Source organism: Vanrija pseudolonga, chromosome 3 (genome assembly GCF_020906515.1).
Source record: "Vanrija pseudolonga chromosome 3, complete sequence".
Taxonomy (NCBI): domain Eukaryota; kingdom Fungi; phylum Basidiomycota; class Tremellomycetes; order Trichosporonales; family Trichosporonaceae; genus Vanrija; species Vanrija pseudolonga.
In genome coordinates this window covers 3,384,213-3,401,745 of record NC_085851.1, presented here as the reverse complement: position 1 = coordinate 3,401,745, position 17,533 = coordinate 3,384,213, and the positions used below count along the sequence as shown (strand labels likewise).

Sequence of the window (17,533 nt, the reverse complement as noted above, 5' to 3'; positions counted from 1 at the left end):
AGTCACTAATTTCAATGCCATATTTTGATCCCGCTAAAACGTGGCAACCACGGGCTGGGGCGTAATTAACTTGTTGGGCCCCCTCGTCTAAGTGTCCTTTGCTGCCTTCGTGCTTGACCTTGCTTGCTCGTCACAAGCGGGCGATTGTTGTTGTCGTCGTGATTTGATTCAAGCTCTATCGGCCTCGGCAACCATCGCATCACACTCGGCGGTCACTTTTGGGTAACCGTTCAGAACGAACAGGCCCAAGTAGAGTGTTTGCAGCATAGACGACACGGCATGCCGCCTCCAGCAGCAGCCTCGTTGAGCCCGCCAGAGAAGGGTATGTGGGCAACTGGTCGTCTGACTCCCAACTTGAGGCGTCGTCGATACCACACTGACAAGAATCAGTTGGTCATGACCCCATCCTCGAAAGGCTTGCCGTGACGGGGACATTCGAGTGAGCTCTCTTTCTGCGTCCTTTGGGCCTAGCTCATCCCGCAGCGTCGACTGGCCAACGTTGCAGAAGCACCTACACACCGCGCTCGTCGCTGCGCTGCCACTGTTTCTCGCCAAGGGCCAGCCGCAGAGCCAGGCCGGGCGTATCAGCATTCAGCCAGCGCGTTCTCCGACGATCACAAGACAAGGCGGACCAGGCGTCGGCGAGTCGCTACTGTTGTCGCCGTCGGCGCGTCCCGTCGGAGAAGGCTGGTCGCATGAGTCGGCCGAAGGGAGCGGGAGCCGGCTGTCCCCTGGAGGGTTGGAAGGCTCGGCGTCGCCCGAGTCTGCACTCCGTCCGTCCACACCTGGTGGACTCGTGATCGCCCCCTTCCCTCCCCTGGATCCGAATGCGCGCCGCAGGAGCATGTCTGCGCCAGGAGGGAACATGTCTGCGCCAGGAGGGAGCCCGAAGATCAACGGCGGGGGTGTGGGCGGCAGAGGAGGCAACCCGTACGACGAAGAGTGGGACGAGGAGATTCTCATCGGTGGCCGCAAGTTGCCAGGATGGCTGGATGAGGAGGAAGGCCGCAGGGATGTTGACAAGGTCGCTACCAAGCTTGACGAGTTGCCATTGTGAGTTGAAGAGGCTTTTGCACGTCTAACTCTGCCCAGCGCTCCCTTCACCGTCCAGCGCCTTGCCGAGTTGCTGATTGCGCCGACCGCGATGCACTCGACAATAGGCAAGTTCCTCCGAGCAGTCGACAAGACGCTCAACGTCACGACGCCGTATGCTCCGCCGTCGTACACGTACGTGCCACCGTCAGCGCTCCCTATCACCTTGAGCCCGGGATCCCCACACTCGTCAATGTCCGCCGAATCGGATGTCGACTCCACAGTCCCACCGGGGTCCATGACGCCCATGTTCAGCCCCATCCCCTTCCTTGCGATTCGACCAGACATGGAGATGCTGGGAGAGGGTCGCACGGACGAAGCACTCATGTCGCCGCTTCTTCTCGGAGAGAGTTCAAGGATGGGTGGGGCGGGTTCCGTGTTCGCCAGCCAGCAGCAACAGCAGCCTCAGCAGCAGCAGCACCAACAACAGCAGCAACAGCAGCAGCAGCAGCGGCCCGAGCAGGCAGCCGGCCGGCGATCGCCCACGCCGGAGCCAGAGGATGATGCTGAGCCGACAGCAACAGAGGCGACGTCAAACGGGGCGTCAGATCCGCCAGCAGCCTCCTCCTCCGAGGCCGAGGCCGAAGTTACAGACCCAGGGCATCAGCCGTACCTCGGCCGGGTGGACGAGCTGGACTCTGGGCCAATCACGGCCAACGGCCACTCGGCAGACAAGGACAAGGACGAACACGACGACGGCCCACGTGGTGTCGGCGAGGCGGGCAACATGACCCCTCACGGCATGAGCGATCGCCCCGTCCCTCTTAGCAGTACGACTGTTATCACCGAGAGCGAGCGTGAGATTGCCCCTGTCCCGCGGACACGGTCCCAGTCAACATCAATAGCGACCGAGGAAGAGGAAGAGGCGAAAGAGGAGAAGATCGAGGCGGAGACGGCGTAGGCACCCATGTATCAAGGCTTTTATCAAGCTCAAAACTCTGAAAACCCAACAAGTGCATCATCACAAAACAACGATCGTACAGTCTAGTTGATCTCTCCCTTGACCTCGTACACACCCGCTCCAACACCGGGGAGCGTGGCAAAGGCAGCGTCCTCGAGCTCCTTGGGGGACAGCTTTGCGAACGGAGGGTACGACTTCTTGATGGTCTCAAGGAATGCGGGGACGTCCTGGACTGGCAGGAGGGAGATGACGGCGCCGCCCCATCCGCCGCCGGTCTGGCGGGCGCCGAGGGCGCCATGCTTGAGGCAGAGGTCACGGAGCTGCTCAACCTCGGGGACGGTCGCGTCAAACAGGTCGCGGAGCGAGTCGTGCGAGCCGTTGAGGAGCGCGCCGAGCTCCCACGCGCGCGGGTCGTCGGCGGGGTTGCTGATGGGGTCGCGAGCGACCTCCTCACACCTGCTCTTGAAGAGGGACACGCGGAGCGACTCGGCAAACGTGTGGTAGGCACGCTTGTACAGCTGGAAGCGCTCGGCGCGGACGGGGATGAAGTTGAGGTAGGTTTCCGTAAACGCCTCGGCAGTCATGCCCGAGGCCTCGATCATCTCTTCCTTGGTCCAGCCCTCAATGTCGCGCCCGTTCTTGCCGAGAACGTCTGGGAGCGCAGCGAGCGCCTTCTCAAACAGCTCGTCGTTGGAAATGCCCTCCTTCTTCTGCCAGAGGTCGAGTGCCTCCTTGAGCCAGATACGGCCGTCCTCGCCCGACGCCTTGAGGCGTGTGTCGTCGACAACCCACGCGTGCAGCAGCAGTCGGGACGCGACGAGCACCTCGACCACGCGCAGGTTGTACCGCTCTGGTGCCGAGTCGGCGAGCGAGTGTGGCGCGAGCGAGTTGGTGATGACGACGGCGAGGCCCTCGGGGAGCGGAAGCGGTGTCGGGTCAAGGTTGGGGTGGAAGGCGAGGTGGAGGAGCGAGTTCTTGAGGCAGAGGGCAGAGGCGGATTGCTAGGGGAGGTGTCAGTATAGCCATAGCCCAGGCAACTAGAACTCGACCCACGTCCATGCCGCCGGTGCGCAGGCCAAGACGGTGCTCGCTGGCAATAGCCATCTCGACGACATCGCCCTTGCTCTTGCCCTCGGTGAGCCCGTTGGCCGCGAGGAACATGATGACGGAGGAGACGACGAAGGCGGCAGATGACTGGCGGGTTAGCACTTCTAGCTGGGTGTTTAACCCACACTCAGGCCGGCGCCAGGCGGCACAGTGCCAGACATGAGGAGGTCGAGGCCGACCGGCTCCTTGCCGCTACCGGGGGGGAAGAAGCGCGCGAGACACTCGAGAATGGCCGCCTTGGCATAGTTGCCCCAGTAGCTCGCCGAGCCGTCAAAGTCGGCGTCCCAGCCCTTGTCGGTGCGCGTGAGCGTGAACTCGGTGGGCGCGAAGCGGGGGTCGACGTTGGCGAGGCGGACACGGCGCTCAGTGGCCGACGTGGGCCGGAGGGCGATGATGATGTCCTGCTCGATCGCGGCGGGCAGGACGGGCTGGGCTGTCAGCGCTCGCTGTCCACTCGGCACGGCGGACTCACGAAGAGCGAGTAGTCAATGTGCTCGCCGAGGATGTTGACGCGGCCCGGCGCGCGCGCGACGTGCGTAGCAGGCGCGCCGTACGTCTTCTCAAAGGTGCTCGCGAGGTCGTTCCAGCGCGTCCTGGCGGGGAAGTCAGCTCGTATTCCTCGTTCTTAGCCTTGCTCGCCGACATGGCCGGACCCTCGGCCCGGTCCCGGCGCTCAGACTCACACTTCGCCCGGCACCGTGCCCTCTGGGTAGACGTCGCTGAGCGCTGCGAACGCGGGGATGGGGAGCTGAGCGGCGGCCATGGTGTGTCTTGGAACGGGGGGGGGGGGGGAGACCAAGCCAAGTGCGCGGCTCTTGGCTTTATGGCTCGCGCGATGAGATGTGCACACCACTCTGAGATTCCCGTTCACTGATCTGATTATTTGCCCACATCAACATTCCCGTTCGTCTCGGCGACCTCCGCCGAGTTCTCGGGGTCGGTCCATAACGAGGGGGATCTAATAAGTTATGAGGGGGGACACGTGGTATTACATAAATCAGTTGATGGACTGAAGCGCCGCGCGTTCATGGTGACGAAGTGTGGATTGCAGTCATCGAGGCTGATGCTCAAGCTGCTGCAACTCTCTCTCTAGACTCTACTCGACGACTTCGACCACTGCTCAGAGCGAGCAGCAGAACACAACCTAGACACCTCGACCTCCCCCTTTCTTCCACGCACACACAATGTCGGCTCCCGGCGGCGGCGGCGCCTACTCGTAAGTCATTCGTTGTGAGCCTGCCCGCTGACGTCCAGCTTCTCCCTCACCACCTTCTCGCCCTCTGGCAAGCTCGTGCAGATCGAGCACGCCCTGGCAGCCGTTGCGGGCGGCACGACGTCGCTCGGCATCAAGGGTGAGCAGCTTGCTCGGTGACGCGGCACAGCTGACACGCCCCAGCAACCAACGGCATTGTCCTCGCGACCGAGAAGAAGGACGTTTCGGCCCTGCTCGACACGTCAGTGATCGAAAAGGTGGCCACCATCTGCCCCAACATTGGCTTTGTCTACTCTGGCATGGGCCCCGACTTCCGCGTCCTCGTCGCCAAGGCGCGCAAGATTGCCCAGGCATACTGGAAGGTGTATGGCGAGTACCCTCCCACCAAGGTGCTCGTGCAGGAGGTTGCGGCGGTGATGCAGAAGGCGACGCAGTCAGGGTGAGTGGAGACATTGAGAAAGGTGGGGAGGCGCTGACGCGCCGCAGTGGTGTCCGCCCATACGGCATCTCGCTCCTCATCGCAGGCTGGGACGCACACCGCGGCCAGTCGCTGTACCAGGTCGACCCGTCGGGCTCGTACTGGGCGTGGAAGGCGAGCGCAATCGGCAAGAACATGGTCAACGGCAAGACGTTCCTCGAGAAGCGCTACAACGACGACCTGTCCCTCGAGGACGCCATCCACACGGCCCTCCTCACCCTCAAGGAGGGCTTTGAGGGCCAGATGACGGCCGAGACGATCGAGATTGGTATCGTGACCGTCCCTACTGCCGACCAGCTCGTCGCAAAGTCTGGAGAGCGCCTCGCCCCCACATTCCGGAAGCTCACAGAGCAGGAGGTCCGCGACTACTTGTCGCTGTGAGGTGGGATCGATAGTAGAGAGCACCGGTAGTAGTATGCAGCATATGACATGAGGGGGGCCTGTTGAGCCAACACTGTCGCACGGCTGCGGCACCATACCACCACCACCTAGGCGCGCCCGCCGCACCCACGCTCACTAGCAAGACTCAGTGCCCATGCATAAAGGTACAAGTGATAAAACTGCCCATCTAATCTCCCCTCTACGAACACCAGAGACGGCACTCGCCGTCGGCGCCAGAGCTCACGAGCCAAGGCTTCTCGGGGTGCCAGCTCATGTCGAGCACGCCGAGCGTGTCGGTGATGCGGTGTCCGCGCAAGATCTTGAGCGGGACGATGAGTGGGTTCTGCGTCAGGTCGTTGTAGACTGTCGCGTGGAAGATGTGGATCGTGCCGTCGTCCGATGCCGACGCGAAGAGCGGCAGCGTGGGGTGGAACTGGACCGCACGCAGCGCGCGCGAGTGGTACCGCAGCGTCTTGTACGGCTTGGTACCGACGTCCATGTCGAACCATGCCAGCTTCTTGTCGTACGAGCCGACAATGAGGTTGTCGCCGCCTGGGTGGATGTCGAGCGACGAGATCCACTTGAGACCAGTCTGCAGGGTACGAACCAGCTTCTGCGCAGCCAGGTCGTACAGGCGCACGTAGCGCTGCGTCGCAGCAAAGAACCACGGCTTGAGGGGGTGGAAGGCGACACGCTGGACGGCGCCCTGCGTCTTGCGGAACGGCGTCTGCGTGGCGTGCTTGCCGAGCTGGTGGATAAGAACCGCCTTGTTCTGCGCGTCGGCAGCAACAGTGGCAAAGTAGTCACCCTTGCGGTGCCATGTGACGTGCTTTGGCGTGCCGGGGACGTCGACGTACACGAGCTCTCCGCGCTCGCGCTGCGTCTCGCCGGGGCGGACCCACTTGATTGCCTCGGTACCCTTGAGGTCCTTGCCAGCGCCAATCTTGGTCGTCGCCGCGCTGGCAGCATAACCAGTGTTGGCGTGGGTGAGGGTCGCGGCAGCGACCGCGGGCGCGACGAGCGCAAGCGGGGACAGGAGGGTAATTCTGCCCTCGACAAGCGCGACAAGCAGCGCCTCGTCGGCGTTGGGGCTCCACGAAACATGCTGAACCGGGCCGCCCTTGAGGTTCCAGCGCCACACCTCGCGACCAGTAGCCACGTCCCAGACGCGCACGACGCCGTCCTCGGAGCCCGAGGCGAGCCAGTCGCCCTTGGGTGACAATGACACGGAGCGCACGCGCGTGTTGCCCGGGTGGCGGTACTGCACCGACTGGGTTGTTGGGAAGGGGCGGAGCTCGCGCGGCGACGGGAGCTTGGGGATGAGCGACTCGGGGTCAATGTTGAGCTTGACGCGCCTTGTTCGGGGCGCGAGGTACAAGTCGAGACAGCGCTCGAAGCGCTCCTGCACCAGGTCCTTGTACACTGGCACCTTGCGGAGCGCGTCGTACTTGGCAGGCAAGAAGTTGGTCTTGCGGTCCTCCTTGTCGGCCTCCTCCCACTCCTTGCGCTCCTCCTCGGTGAGGAGGTACTCCTCTGGCGGGTTATACGACTCGATCGTCTTTGGTGGTGGCAGCTGCGGCGCAGGCATGTACATGGCGTGGTCAGTGCCGTGGGGCTGGTCGGCCTCGGACCAGATCGAGTACACCTTGGGCTTGGCGACAGACGTGGGCTTGCCGGGCACGATACGGCCCTCGCGGATAGCCTTGACAATCTTCATGACCTTCTGGTGCTCCCACTTGGACGGCACGAAGCGGCGCTTGGGCTCGGGAGCAGCCGACAGCGGCATGATGCGCTCGCGGCCCTCGCCGGTGAACCACTCAATCGTGGGCTGGTACGGGTCGTAGTCGGCATCGGGGTTCTCGGCGGCCTCCAAACGGCGGATGATATCCAGCTCGCGGTCGGTGAGCTGGACGCTCTGCTGCATGAGCTTGTCCTCTGCGCTGGTCCAGGCGCCGAGGTCGCCCGTGTTGGCGAGGAACTTGTCGAGCTCATCGCCCTTGGCGGGACGGAAGATCTTGCGGCCCTCGACGTCGTAGCCAATGTGCGGCAGGTCGTCGTACCACTCAATGGGGATGTTGCCGATCGTGTTCGGGTTGTCCTCGGTACTGCTCTCGGATCCGTAGCCGGCCTCGATCTCGTCGTACTCGCGCGTGTAGCCGCCGGGAACGAGTCGCGAAGGGCGCAGCTTGCCCTTGCTCTCCTTGGCCGTCGAGAGCTTGCCCTCGGCGCCGAGGCTCTCGTCGGGCTTGACCGTGTTCTTGCGAATCAGGCGGGACAGGGCCTCGTCCGTGTCGAGCTCGCGCTTGCCCGACGACGGCGACGCGAGTATTGAGCTGTCAGGAGACGAGCCGTACATGGCCTCAATGTCGGACGAGTTGTAGCCCGACTCTGATCCGTCGTCCTCGTCGTCAATCTCCTCGTCGGATGTGTCGTCGGCGTCGTCGGCCTCATCGTCGCCAGCTTCATCCTCCGAGCCGCTGTCAAGCGCAGGGATGACGTCCTCGTCGTCGTCGAGCTCGGGGAACTCCTCCTCCTCGTCGTCCTCCTCACCGCCCTCCTCGACCTCCTCGTCCTCGCTCAGCTCGAGGTCGCCGCCGACGGCAAACTCGGGCTCGTCCTCGTCCACAGGCGAAGATTCAGGCGCGGCACGCTTGCGGCTGGCCGTGGGCTTTGGTGCAGCGGGCGTGGCGACCGGCTTGGCTGCCGGCTTTGCGGCCCCCCGTGTCGTCTTGGCTCCCGGTCGTGCCATGTCGGTGTACCGGAGGTGTGTGGTGTGATGTGGTTGCAGCAGCGACTATGACTGCAGCCAAACATTTACCGCCTGCTACACCTGGACGCTGGTGGATTCAAAATTCTGAACCTCCACCGGCCCTGCCAGGGGCCAGGAATCGGCGCCACTTGCTGCCACGTGGCGAAATGTCCGCATATCGCCGTGTGCCCAGGTGCTACATATCGATGAGCGCACACTGAGCTGGGCATGTATGCATGTCTGGGCCGTGTGAGTGGCATAGCATGAGCAGATGCTATGAATTTGAACCGGATGAGTTATGGAGGGTGGCAGGGTGGCGGGGTGGGGTGTGGGGAGTGGACAGTGGCACTGGCAAGACGTGCCACTCAGGCTGTCTGGATGGTGTGTGTCGCAGCTGTGACCAAACCGACTGCCACTCCCTTGTCCTCAATAGTTGAGGGGAGGCATAGAGAGCACTTCAAGAGTAGTCGCGAATGAGGCAGAGAGCGGGCAAAACAGTCGACTCCCATGTCGAGATTCCCCCTCCTCGCCTCCGCCACGAACAAGGAAACGGTATCGCATGCAGGTAGCAACGGCACGATGGACTACTGACACCTCTGATCTCCCGAACTTCACCCCACCGTTCAGGCACCTTTCTGATAGCTTATCTCTCTCCGCTTATTCGTCCTCTGCCTCTGCCAACGCAGCGTCGGCTGCAGCAAGCGCCGCCGCCAAGCTGGACGACATCGTGGTGCTGGTGGGGAAGGGGACCTTGGGCTTCTCGGCCGCCGGCGCCTTCTTGGTAGGCGAGGAGGCTCCAGTGCGCTTTGTCGGTGATGCAGAAGTGGACGATGCTGCCGACGCCGACTTGGTCTTCGTAAAGAGGGGCTTGGTGGGGCCTGTTAGTTCTGGGTCGGCAGCGACGAGGGAAGTGGCGGACAATGTGTCGGCTAGCTTAGTGTCGGCTGGCTTTGTGTCGGCTGGCTTCGCGTCGGCTGGCTTTGTAACGGCTGGCTTCGTGTCGGAGACCTTGGATGGCGAAGCGGCAGGCTTCACCTCGAGAGGCTTGGTCAAGGAAGCTGGCGGTGCCGAGGTCTTGGTGACAGGCTCGGTGACCACAGGCTTGGCTTCCTTCGCCTCGAGCTTGGCCTCAGCAGCCAGGACAGAGGCCGGAGCAGGAGACACCTCCTCTCCCTCTGCCTCGGCCTCCTCCCTCTCCTTCGCCAGCGTGTCGTCGATCAAGTCGTCCAGTGTCTTCTCTCCAGGGGCGGGGCCCTCCTTATCGCTGATGGTAGCCGCCGCCGCTGGCTTGGCGTCCGGCTTGACCTCCGACTTGGGCTCCGGCTTGACTTTAGCCTTGGTCTCAGGCTTGACCTCAGGTGTGGCGGCAACCTTGGCTTCCACCTTGGGCACGGGCTTAACCTCTGGTGTTGACTCAGGCTTCGCGTCGGTCTTGGACTCAGACTTGGGCTCAGACTTCACCTCAGGCTTGGGCTCAGGCTTGGGCTCAGACTTGGGCTCAGACTTGGGCTCAGACTTGACGTCAGACTTGGGCTCAGGCTTGACGTCGGACTTGACGTCAGCCTTCACCTCTGCCTTCGCCTCAGGCTTTGCCTCTGCCTTGACCTCAGACTTGACCTCAGCCTTCACGTCCACCTTCGCCTCGGGCCTTGGCTCCGCCTTCACGTCCGCCTCAGGCTCAGGCTGTGCCTCCGCCTTCACCTCCTTCTTGACGTCAGGCTTCGCTTCCGGCTTCACTTCCGCCTTGGCCTCTGCCTTGGTATCAGGCTTGACCTCAGCCTTGACCTCCTTGGCCTCCAGCTTAGCCTCAGCAGCAAGCACTGAAGCAGGGGCAGGCGACACCTCCTCGCCCTCTTCCTCGGCCTCCTCGCGCTCCTTGGCGAGGGTCTCGTCGATGACGTCGTCGAGCGTCTTCTCGGGGGGCGCGGGGGTGGCGGCGGCGGGCTCAGGTTTCGACTTGGGGGTCTCCTTGCTCTCCGGCACGACGGCAGCGGCGGTAGAGGATGCTGCGGCCGTGGCCTTCGCGGCGAGGGGCTCGACGGCGGCCTTTGCCTTGTCCAACAGCGATGTGTCGGCGGGTACCTCGGCCGCAGAGGCTGTCTTCGTCGCGAGGGGCTCAACGGCAGCCTTAGCCTTGGACAACAGAGACTCGTCGGCAGCTGCCTCCTTCGCTGAGGCGACCTCGACGTCCTTGACGGGAGGAACATCCTTCACCGCGTCCTTGGCCTTCTCCGCGACGGGCGACACGGCGTCGACAGCCGATGCAGCAGTGTCCTGCACGGCTACCGCAGTAGCCGTGGCAGCAGCAGCGACGGTCGCGCCAACCGCGGCGGCCTCGGCTCCCAGCACGCCGAACGACGACTTGCTGTCCTTGGCCTCCTTCGGCGCGTCTGCCTTTGCCTTCGACAACGGCGGGGTGGGCTCCTTGGCCTTGTCGTCCACGGCGAGATCGCCGACGAGCTTGTCGAGATCGGCGTCCGTCATCTCGCGCATCAGGCGGTCGAGCTCGGCCTCCCCGATGGTCTGGGACGCGTCGTGGTCCACGTCCTGCTTGAGGAATGTCTCGAGGGTGCCAATCTCGACGGCCTCTTCAAAGTCGTCCATTGTCTGGCGTGAGTTGCGTTCTAAGCACTCGCACAACTCACCCCGACCCACTCCCCACCGACGAGGTACCCCGGCAGGCCGACGACCATGCCGGGCGGCTTGGAGCGCTGCCAGCGGCGTTTGGCCTCCTCGTCCATCACGAGATCGAAGGCCTAGTGTGGTGTCAGTTGGCACGGGCACCGGAAGTCACGGCACAGGACGCCGGCTCACCTCGTACGGAATCTCAAGCGCTCGCAGAGCCCTGCACAGTCAGTACCGCGCACCGCTGTGTCGCGCACGCGCACGCGCCCACAGCTACTCACCGGTGCAGCAGCTCGGTGTGCTTGCGCACCTTGGGCTGGGACGTGAGACTTGTCACCTGGGCGCGAGTCAGTGCGTCGGACGCGGTGCGTGCCTCACGTAGATTGTGACTGGGGGCGGGGCCATGCTGTCTAGACTCTTGCTGGGTGGAGTAGGAGAGACACGACAAGAAGAGACAATTACGGCGGCGTTGGCGGCGGCATCGCGATATCGTGCTACACGTCAATGGGTAGAGTGGTCGCGTGGGGCACCGCCGGCGCGTGGTTTCAAAGTGACGTGGGACGGGAAAGACGAGCCCTGATGGGCCAAAAGCATGGAAGGTGACCTTTGGAGCGACGTCCGACAGAGCGACAGTACATGCTCACACGACATGCTGGGGTGCATGCACAAGACTCGAGATACAGGCAGCTCGCCTTGTCTGGCACAATGCAATGCTTCATTTTGCAGCTACAGAGTTGTACAGAGTGGTGCGCTGGCGTCTATCCTGCCTGGGTGGTGGGTCGCCTTGTCGCTCGCTTCTCGCTTCTCCTCACCCGCGGGCAATGGCGTTGCATTCCATGTGTGTTCGGTGCGGCTCGGCGGGGAGCGCGCAGAAGAAGCCTGAGGGGTTAGGCTGAGCGCTATACCAGCTCATATTGACTCACCAAGGCTCTGCATGCTCCTAAAAAGCGCCGCCGACTCGACCGCGAGCTGAGGTGTGAGCCGCGCGCTGCCGCTATCTTTGCGCAGCCCCCGCCCCCTACCCACCTTGATACAGCTCACACCGCCGTCCGGCCGCAAGCGGCACAGCTCAGCCGTCGGCCGGCCGTCGTTCTTGTTGTTACGCGAGTCAAAGGTGTAGCTGCGACAGTGGTTAGTGGGTCGACGTTGGCGGATGTCAAAAGTGACCGACGAACCGTGCGGCTGGGCTCTCCTGTAAAGCAGTTAGCGAGTCAAGCTTGTAGTGGAGGAAGTGATCGGCGCGGTGGCTTCTGGCACCGAGCGTGATGCCGAAGCCGAGGGCTCGAGTTGCGGATCGGCACACCCCTTGCACATGGTCGGGGCGAGCAGGCGGGCAGAAGCGCAAGCACAAGCTCGCAGCGTCACATGCACACCAGATGCACAACGCACAGCCCGCAGCCCACAGGCCACAGCAGAGGCCATGCTCTCATGTCCCAGGTGCCGATGCCGATGCCGCAGCGTGGCGACGCCAACCGCACAGACCGCCTGTTACACCTACCCACCTTGACAAAGTCGACGACACGCTTGTGCTCGTCTTCTGGGGCCGCGTTGCGCTGCGCATCAGACTCTGGCTTGGGGACCGAGTTGGCGCCAGTCACGCCGGGTGCTGAGGGTGCCGAGAAGAAGCTCATCGTGGGTGGTGCGTGGTGTGAGTGTGGTGAGCCTTGTTGTGAGTGACTTGGATGTGTGTGTGCCGAAGGGTGGAGATGCCGTGTGTCGGTCGGCGTAAGGGTCGGGTCAATGCGCGCCGAGAATCTACTCCTACCCCTGTGAGCTGGCGAGCGTTTCGCATCGCTGCCTGCGCCGCCGTATGCATGCTGGCTGGCTGCAGCGCCGCTGCAGCATGAGAACTGGGGTGCTCGTCGTCGTCGTCGAGGTGACGTCGCGACACGTGGAAGTGGGTCAGTGCGTAGGAGCGCCGGAAGGCTTGTGCGCCTAGCTTCCGCCGTTCGACGGGTCTGCCGATCGCCACCTGGGACTGGACTGGCACTGTCTCGGCTTTTTGAATATCGTCCACTGTTTGCAGTCGCCGAAGAGGTTGTGTGCTGCGCTTGCTTTAAAGCATGCTGACCCATGCATCTAGACATTGCGGCTGAGCGGCATTGTTTGCGCCAAACACCGTTGGAGAGAGACCCTTTGCTTACTTTATTGATGCGTTGCTTATGCCATTGTTACCACGCCCACCCACCCATCTAGGGCTTAGTACAGTTCAGTCGTGGTGGTTGATTGATGCCTGGGAGTCGAGAGTAAGCAAGAATGCGCCACGGCCCTGACTGGACGTGGAAGGTGTGTGGGCGGCGACGGTTGAGGGCGGCGGGAGGGGGAGGGCTGCACCAGTCGGGTATGACGACATGTGTGTCTGTTCCGTGCGTGTTGGTTGACGCACCAACCACCTTCCTTTGGGCCAGTCACTGTTTTGGGCTGTTGGCGCTCCAGTTCCAGTGACTCCCACCCCCTCCGCGCCTCTGCGCTCACAGCTCCCAGGCAACCAAGTGACACCCCCACCAGCCCCTTCCACCCCCGCACTATAAATGGCAACCCGCCCACTCAATCACATGTCCTCTTCCCCATCCACACTCTGCGACGACGCACCTCATCCACCGCGCCGATAGGTGAGCACCTCTCCAGCCATCCTCAACCACCACCACTGACACCACCACCACCCAGAACAGCAGAAATGTAAGCAAGCAACCAGGCCACCAGCCAACCTCACAATGTTGTTGCTCGAAGACTAACCCCCCACCCAGGGCCGCCCCTGCCCCCGCCGCTGCCCCCGCGACCGACGCGCCCAAGCCCGTCATCGGCGTCATCTTCTACTCGCTGTACGGCCACATTGGTGTGCTCGCCGAGGCGGTCATCAAGGGCGTCGAGGCCGCTGGCGCGATCGCCAAGCCGTTCCAGATCCAGGAGACGCTCACCGAAGACATTCTCGAGAAGATGAAGGGTGGTGGCTCGCTCAAGCCCAAGTACCCTGTCGTCACCCCCAACGACCTCAAGGACCTCGACGGCTTCATCCTCGGCGCGCCCACCCGTTACGGCCGCCTCCCCGCCCAGGTCTCGGCCTTCTTTGACCAGACCGGCGGCCTCTGGGCCACGGGCGCCCTCCACGGCAAGTTTGGCGCGACCTTCACCTCGTCGGCCTCGACCCACGGCGGCCAGGAGACGACCCACCTCACCACGCTCCCCTTCTTCGCCCACCACGGCATCATCTACGTGCCCATCGGCTACACGCAGCCCTACCTCACCGACCTGAACGAGGTCCACGGTGGCTCGCCCTACGGCGCGTCGACCATTGCCGGCGGTGACGGCTCGCGCCAGCCCACCGAGGGCGAGCTCAAGCTTGCCGAGTACCAGGGCGAGGTAAGTTGTGTGCTGTGGGACAAAAGCAAACACTAACACCGCCCCAGTACTTTGCCAAGACTGTCGGTCAGTCCGTCCGCGGCCGTCAGTAAGTCGAGCGTGGATAGGAATACGATGGGAACCGAGAAGAGCCAGAGCCACCTGCCGAGGGAGTAGATTGTGTATGCATGCGGCAGTTGACCAAGTGGGCTCCTCGGCAGGGGCTGGGGGGGAGCGTGAGCACCGCGCGCGCACTCGAGGGGACGCAGCTCGCGCGCACGCAGTGGACAGGCGTAGGCCTTGTGCGAGTGCACACTGGCTTGGGTCGCGCACGATCGTAACGCAGCATGTGTCTGTCGCTGCTCCATCCAAGTTTCAGCTTAAGCGAGCGAGCATGGCTAACGCGCAGTCTTCTGAACGGTGGCGCAGCCGCCGGAGCCGCCGCCGTCGCTGCTGGCAACAACACGTCGGCGCCCGCCAAGGCCCTCCCTGCCGACGCCGAGCCGGCGGGATACCAGATCGAAGACAAGGCACCGACGCACCCCACCGCCGCGGTTGTCGGCGAGCCCGAGAAGGTTGCCGGCGCGACCGGTGCGGACGCGCCCGGTGCTGCTGCTGCTGTCGCTGGCGCGCCTGCCGCCGCTACCACCGCTGCTGGCGACGCCCAGAACGCCGCTGCCCCTGTCGCTGAGAAGGCCGCTGCCGCTGCCCCCGCCTCCGCTGGCGCCGCTGCTGCCGACAGCACGCCGGCGCCTCCCAACCCCACGACGCGCCCCCCACCCGCCGCAAAGAAGGGCGGCCTGTTCTCGTGCTGCTCGGGCGGCAACATCGACTAAGTAAACTCTATAGTGATGGCATGCGTTGTACAACTAGCGTGCTGCGGGTGCAAGGACTTCTATAGTGCGAGCGTGAAGACACGCACGGCGCGGTCGTGGCCCGCCGACGCGAGCGTCAGACTGCTGGGGTGCCATGCGAGCCGGTAGACTGCGCCGGCGTGTGCCTGCGCTGCTGGGACGGCCGCGAGCGGCGTGATTGCGCTTGCCGCGACGGCGTAGACCTCGATGCCGCCTGCCTCGGTGCCAACCGCCAAGATGTCCCCGCCTGCAGGACTCGAGGTGAGCGCGACAGCCGTTGCCGGCTGCTCGAGCTTGAGGGTAGCGGCCACGGCCCATGCGCCGCCACTCCGCGCCCACACCTTGACGCTCTTGTCACGACTTGCGGTCGCGAAGCGGTCTCCAGAGGGCGACCACGCCGCGTCGAGGACCATGCGGGCGTGTGCGCGTTCCTCAGCGGCGGCGGGCACGAAGCCCGCGCCATCCCGCGCGAACAGCCGCCACGAGCGGTCGCGGGACACGGTAAGCAGGAGCGTGTCGTCGGGGCTGAACGCGATGCGTGTGACCGTCAGGCTGTGACCCAGGAGCGTGGCCGCGAGCGCCCAGTTGGCCGTGGACACGACGCGCACGGCCGCGTGCTCGGCCGAGCTGGCGCGCGACGCTGTCGCGACATACTCGCCGGCGTGGCTCGCGGCCAGCGTCGACAGCTCGTACCCGTGCCCGTAGATCTTCTCAATCTCGGGCCAGAGCGTCGACGTGCCGAGCTCCTCCTCGGTCGGGAGGACGGTCAGCGCCGCCGACACCGAGTCGCGCGCCTCGTTCGACACGTGCAGCTTGCCGACCGCCTCGAGATCGGCTGCGGCGCCGAGCGCGCGGTTGGACAGGCCGAGCGGGGGCACCGTCGCGCCCTTTGGCAGCTGGGTGATGCGCTCCTCTGGGAGGTCGCGCACGCCGAGCCCCTTCAGGCTCGCGGCGAACCCCTCAGTTGCGTCAAACACGCGCAGCACCTTTTCTTCGGCGGCTGACGCAATGCGCAGCGGCGTGATGAACGCTGCGTCGACCAGGTCGTACCCGTGGATCTGGGGACGGGCAATCTCTCCCCAGACGCGGGTTTTCGAGCCGGACGGGGCACACGCCGCGTGGATACGCGACGTCTGGTCCGCGCTCGCAGAGACGATGTAGTCGCCGTTCGCGTCCCACGCGACCGACTGCACGGGGCCAAAGTGGCCCGTGACGGCCGACGAGGGCACCCAGCCGTCGTCGTCGGCAGAGCGCACCCAGCGCTCGACGCCGCCCGTCCAGCCGGTGGTGAGGACGCTGTCCCCGCGCGGGCCCCACACTGCGCCGAAGAACGCGAGCCCGCGCCCGCCGAACGCGCCGAACCGGTGCTCGGGCACCCAGATACCGTCGCGCGTGTGCTCGCCCGCCGTCGGCGCCCAGATGACGAGCGAGTTGTCCGACGCCGAGCTGAGCAGCGTCGCTGGCGAGTCGGGCGTCGCGGGCGACCAGTGCACGTTGGTCAGGCCCGACTCGTGGCCTACTAGCAGGGCCTCGAGGGTGATGTTGAACTTGAGCGCCTTGCCTCCCTCCTCCACGGACAGAACGTGCGCCTTGGTGGAGAGCACGCTGCCGTCCTCGCCGCCGAGGCGGCGCTCAAACTCGTCGAGGATATCCAGGCCCTCGTCGGCGGCCACGGCCGGCGTGATGCGCCACAGGCGGATATAGTTGTCCTGCGATCCAGTGGCAAGCAGCAGGTCGGTACTCGTCCCATCGAGGGAAGGGTATGTCGTGAGGCTCAAGCACCTGATCCAGTCCTCGTGCCCCTCGAGCCAAGTGACGAGATTGAACTCGCCGTCTTGCACCGTCCAGATCTGGACCTTGCGGTCCGTCGCGCCGATAACGAGCACCGGCTGAGTCGTTCCAGGGAGCAGCGCCACCTCCATGTCGAGCGGGAGGCGGCCCTTCATCTCGAGGCTCTCGACGTGCTTCGCCTCCCCGGAGCCGCTTATCCTCCACCGCTTGACGTTGGCGCTCGAGTCGCCCGTGAGCAGCTCGACCGGCTCGCCCGCGCGCGTAGGGAGCACGGCCAGGGCCGAGACGGACGCGCCTTCATGCGAAGTAAAGCTCGCTGTGCACGTGAACTGCAGTGGGTCAGCGCCGCACCCCGGACCAGCACCCACCTGTCGCCCATCGCCCTCGGTCCACAGCCGCACGCCGCCAACACTGTCGCCCGACACGAACACGACGCGGCCATTGTGCTCGCTCACAACCTTAACGGTCGTAACGTGCCCCTTGTGTCCCAAGAGCGTCGTGTATACCCCGCTTGCGCCGTTCTGTGCAGTGTCAGTGCGCTCGCTCGCTCGTGGACGGCGCGGCTCACAGAGTCCCAGAGCGCAACGGTGTTGTCGGCCGCGTAGGCGAAGATGCCGCTCGAGGAGCAGGCCGAGCCGGACGACGACCGATTTGCGCCTATTGAGATGTACGCCGTCGTCAGTGTCGCCGGCATTGTGCTGGGGTCGATGTTGTTGTCGAGTTCTGGCTTGCTGAGATGACACCGTTCAATGCCATCACTGGTGGACCAAGTGGAGTTGGAATCCTCGAAATGTCGAATCACGTGACATCACGTGGTTGACACGCGACCAAAGTCTCTGTAATTTATTTACTCCCCACCCATAATTTCGGCCTTTACAAAATGTTAATCACAGCAAGGTTGCTTTCGACACGGCGTCGCCGTCAGCAGCACGGGCAGCACCCACAGCCACCCCGGATCGGCTACACCCGCTGCTCCCGGCCACCGCCCACCAGGCAATGGACA

The 17,533-nt window shown here is 64.1% G+C and overlaps 7 protein-coding genes across 7 annotated transcripts; 3 read left to right on the top strand and 4 right to left on the bottom strand.

The window, feature by feature from the left end:
* Positions 1–180: 180 nt before the first annotated feature.
* PPP4R2r (Serine/threonine-protein phosphatase 4 regulatory subunit 2) lies at positions 181–1,993 on the top strand (the record flags this gene model as incomplete). The annotated part of the gene is made up of 4 exons (XM_062771415.1): positions 181–322; positions 391–439; positions 484–1,053; positions 1,093–1,993. Exons 1-4 carry the CDS (start codon positions 280–282, stop codon positions 1,991–1,993), a joined length of 1,563 nt encoding a protein of 520 aa, XP_062627399.1. The 5' UTR covers positions 181–279.
* GAL1 (Galactokinase) lies at positions 1,521–3,964 on the bottom strand. The gene is made up of 5 exons (XM_062771414.1): positions 3,784–3,964; positions 3,573–3,693; positions 3,226–3,528; positions 3,047–3,187; positions 1,521–2,994 (listed from the first exon to the last, which is right to left on the bottom strand). Exons 1-5 carry the CDS (start codon positions 3,861–3,863, stop codon positions 2,077–2,079), a joined length of 1,563 nt encoding a protein of 520 aa, XP_062627398.1. The 5' UTR covers positions 3,864–3,964; the 3' UTR covers positions 1,521–2,076.
* A 215-nt stretch (positions 3,965–4,179) lies between these two features.
* Positions 4,180–5,224, top strand: pca-2 (putative proteasome subunit alpha type-2). The gene is made up of 4 exons (XM_062771413.1): positions 4,180–4,316; positions 4,355–4,452; positions 4,497–4,752; positions 4,800–5,224. Exons 1-4 carry the CDS (start codon positions 4,285–4,287, stop codon positions 5,170–5,172), a joined length of 759 nt encoding a protein of 252 aa, XP_062627397.1. The 5' UTR covers positions 4,180–4,284; the 3' UTR covers positions 5,173–5,224.
* A 147-nt stretch (positions 5,225–5,371) lies between these two features.
* ERB1 (Ribosome biogenesis protein ERB1) lies at positions 5,372–7,921 on the bottom strand (the record flags this gene model as incomplete). Its single annotated transcript, XM_062771412.1, has 1 exon — positions 5,372–7,921. The coding sequence occupies one exon, from the start codon at positions 7,919–7,921 to the stop codon at positions 5,372–5,374; it is 2,550 nt and encodes an 849-aa protein (XP_062627396.1).
* A 614-nt stretch (positions 7,922–8,535) lies between these two features.
* Positions 8,536–12,252, bottom strand: SPAC222.17 (putative protein). Its single transcript, XM_062771411.1, has 11 exons — positions 12,049–12,252; positions 11,722–11,738; positions 11,573–11,666; positions 11,470–11,515; positions 11,359–11,425; positions 11,191–11,198; positions 10,925–10,935; positions 10,828–10,883; positions 10,736–10,766; positions 10,567–10,677; positions 8,536–10,528 (listed from the first exon to the last, which is right to left on the bottom strand). The coding sequence occupies exons 1-11, from the start codon at positions 12,175–12,177 to the stop codon at positions 8,579–8,581; spliced, it is 2,520 nt and encodes an 839-aa protein (XP_062627395.1). The 5' UTR covers positions 12,178–12,252; the 3' UTR covers positions 8,536–8,578.
* Positions 12,253–13,260: 1,008 nt separating this feature from the next.
* On the top strand, positions 13,261–15,307 carry PST2 (Protoplast secreted protein 2; the record flags this gene model as incomplete). Its single annotated transcript, XM_062771410.1, has 4 exons — positions 13,261–13,265; positions 13,294–13,906; positions 13,954–13,994; positions 14,295–15,307. The coding sequence occupies 4 exons, from the start codon at positions 13,261–13,263 to the stop codon at positions 14,719–14,721; spliced, it is 1,086 nt and encodes a 361-aa protein (XP_062627394.1). The 3' UTR covers positions 14,722–15,307.
* Elp2 (putative elongator complex protein 2) lies at positions 14,781–17,251 on the bottom strand (the record flags this gene model as incomplete). Its single annotated transcript, XM_062771409.1, has 3 exons — positions 17,099–17,251; positions 16,899–17,051; positions 14,781–16,859 (listed from the first exon to the last, which is right to left on the bottom strand). Exons 1-3 carry the CDS (start codon positions 17,222–17,224, stop codon positions 14,781–14,783), a joined length of 2,358 nt encoding a protein of 785 aa, XP_062627393.1. The 5' UTR covers positions 17,225–17,251.
* Between the last annotated feature and the right edge of the window lie 282 nt (positions 17,252–17,533).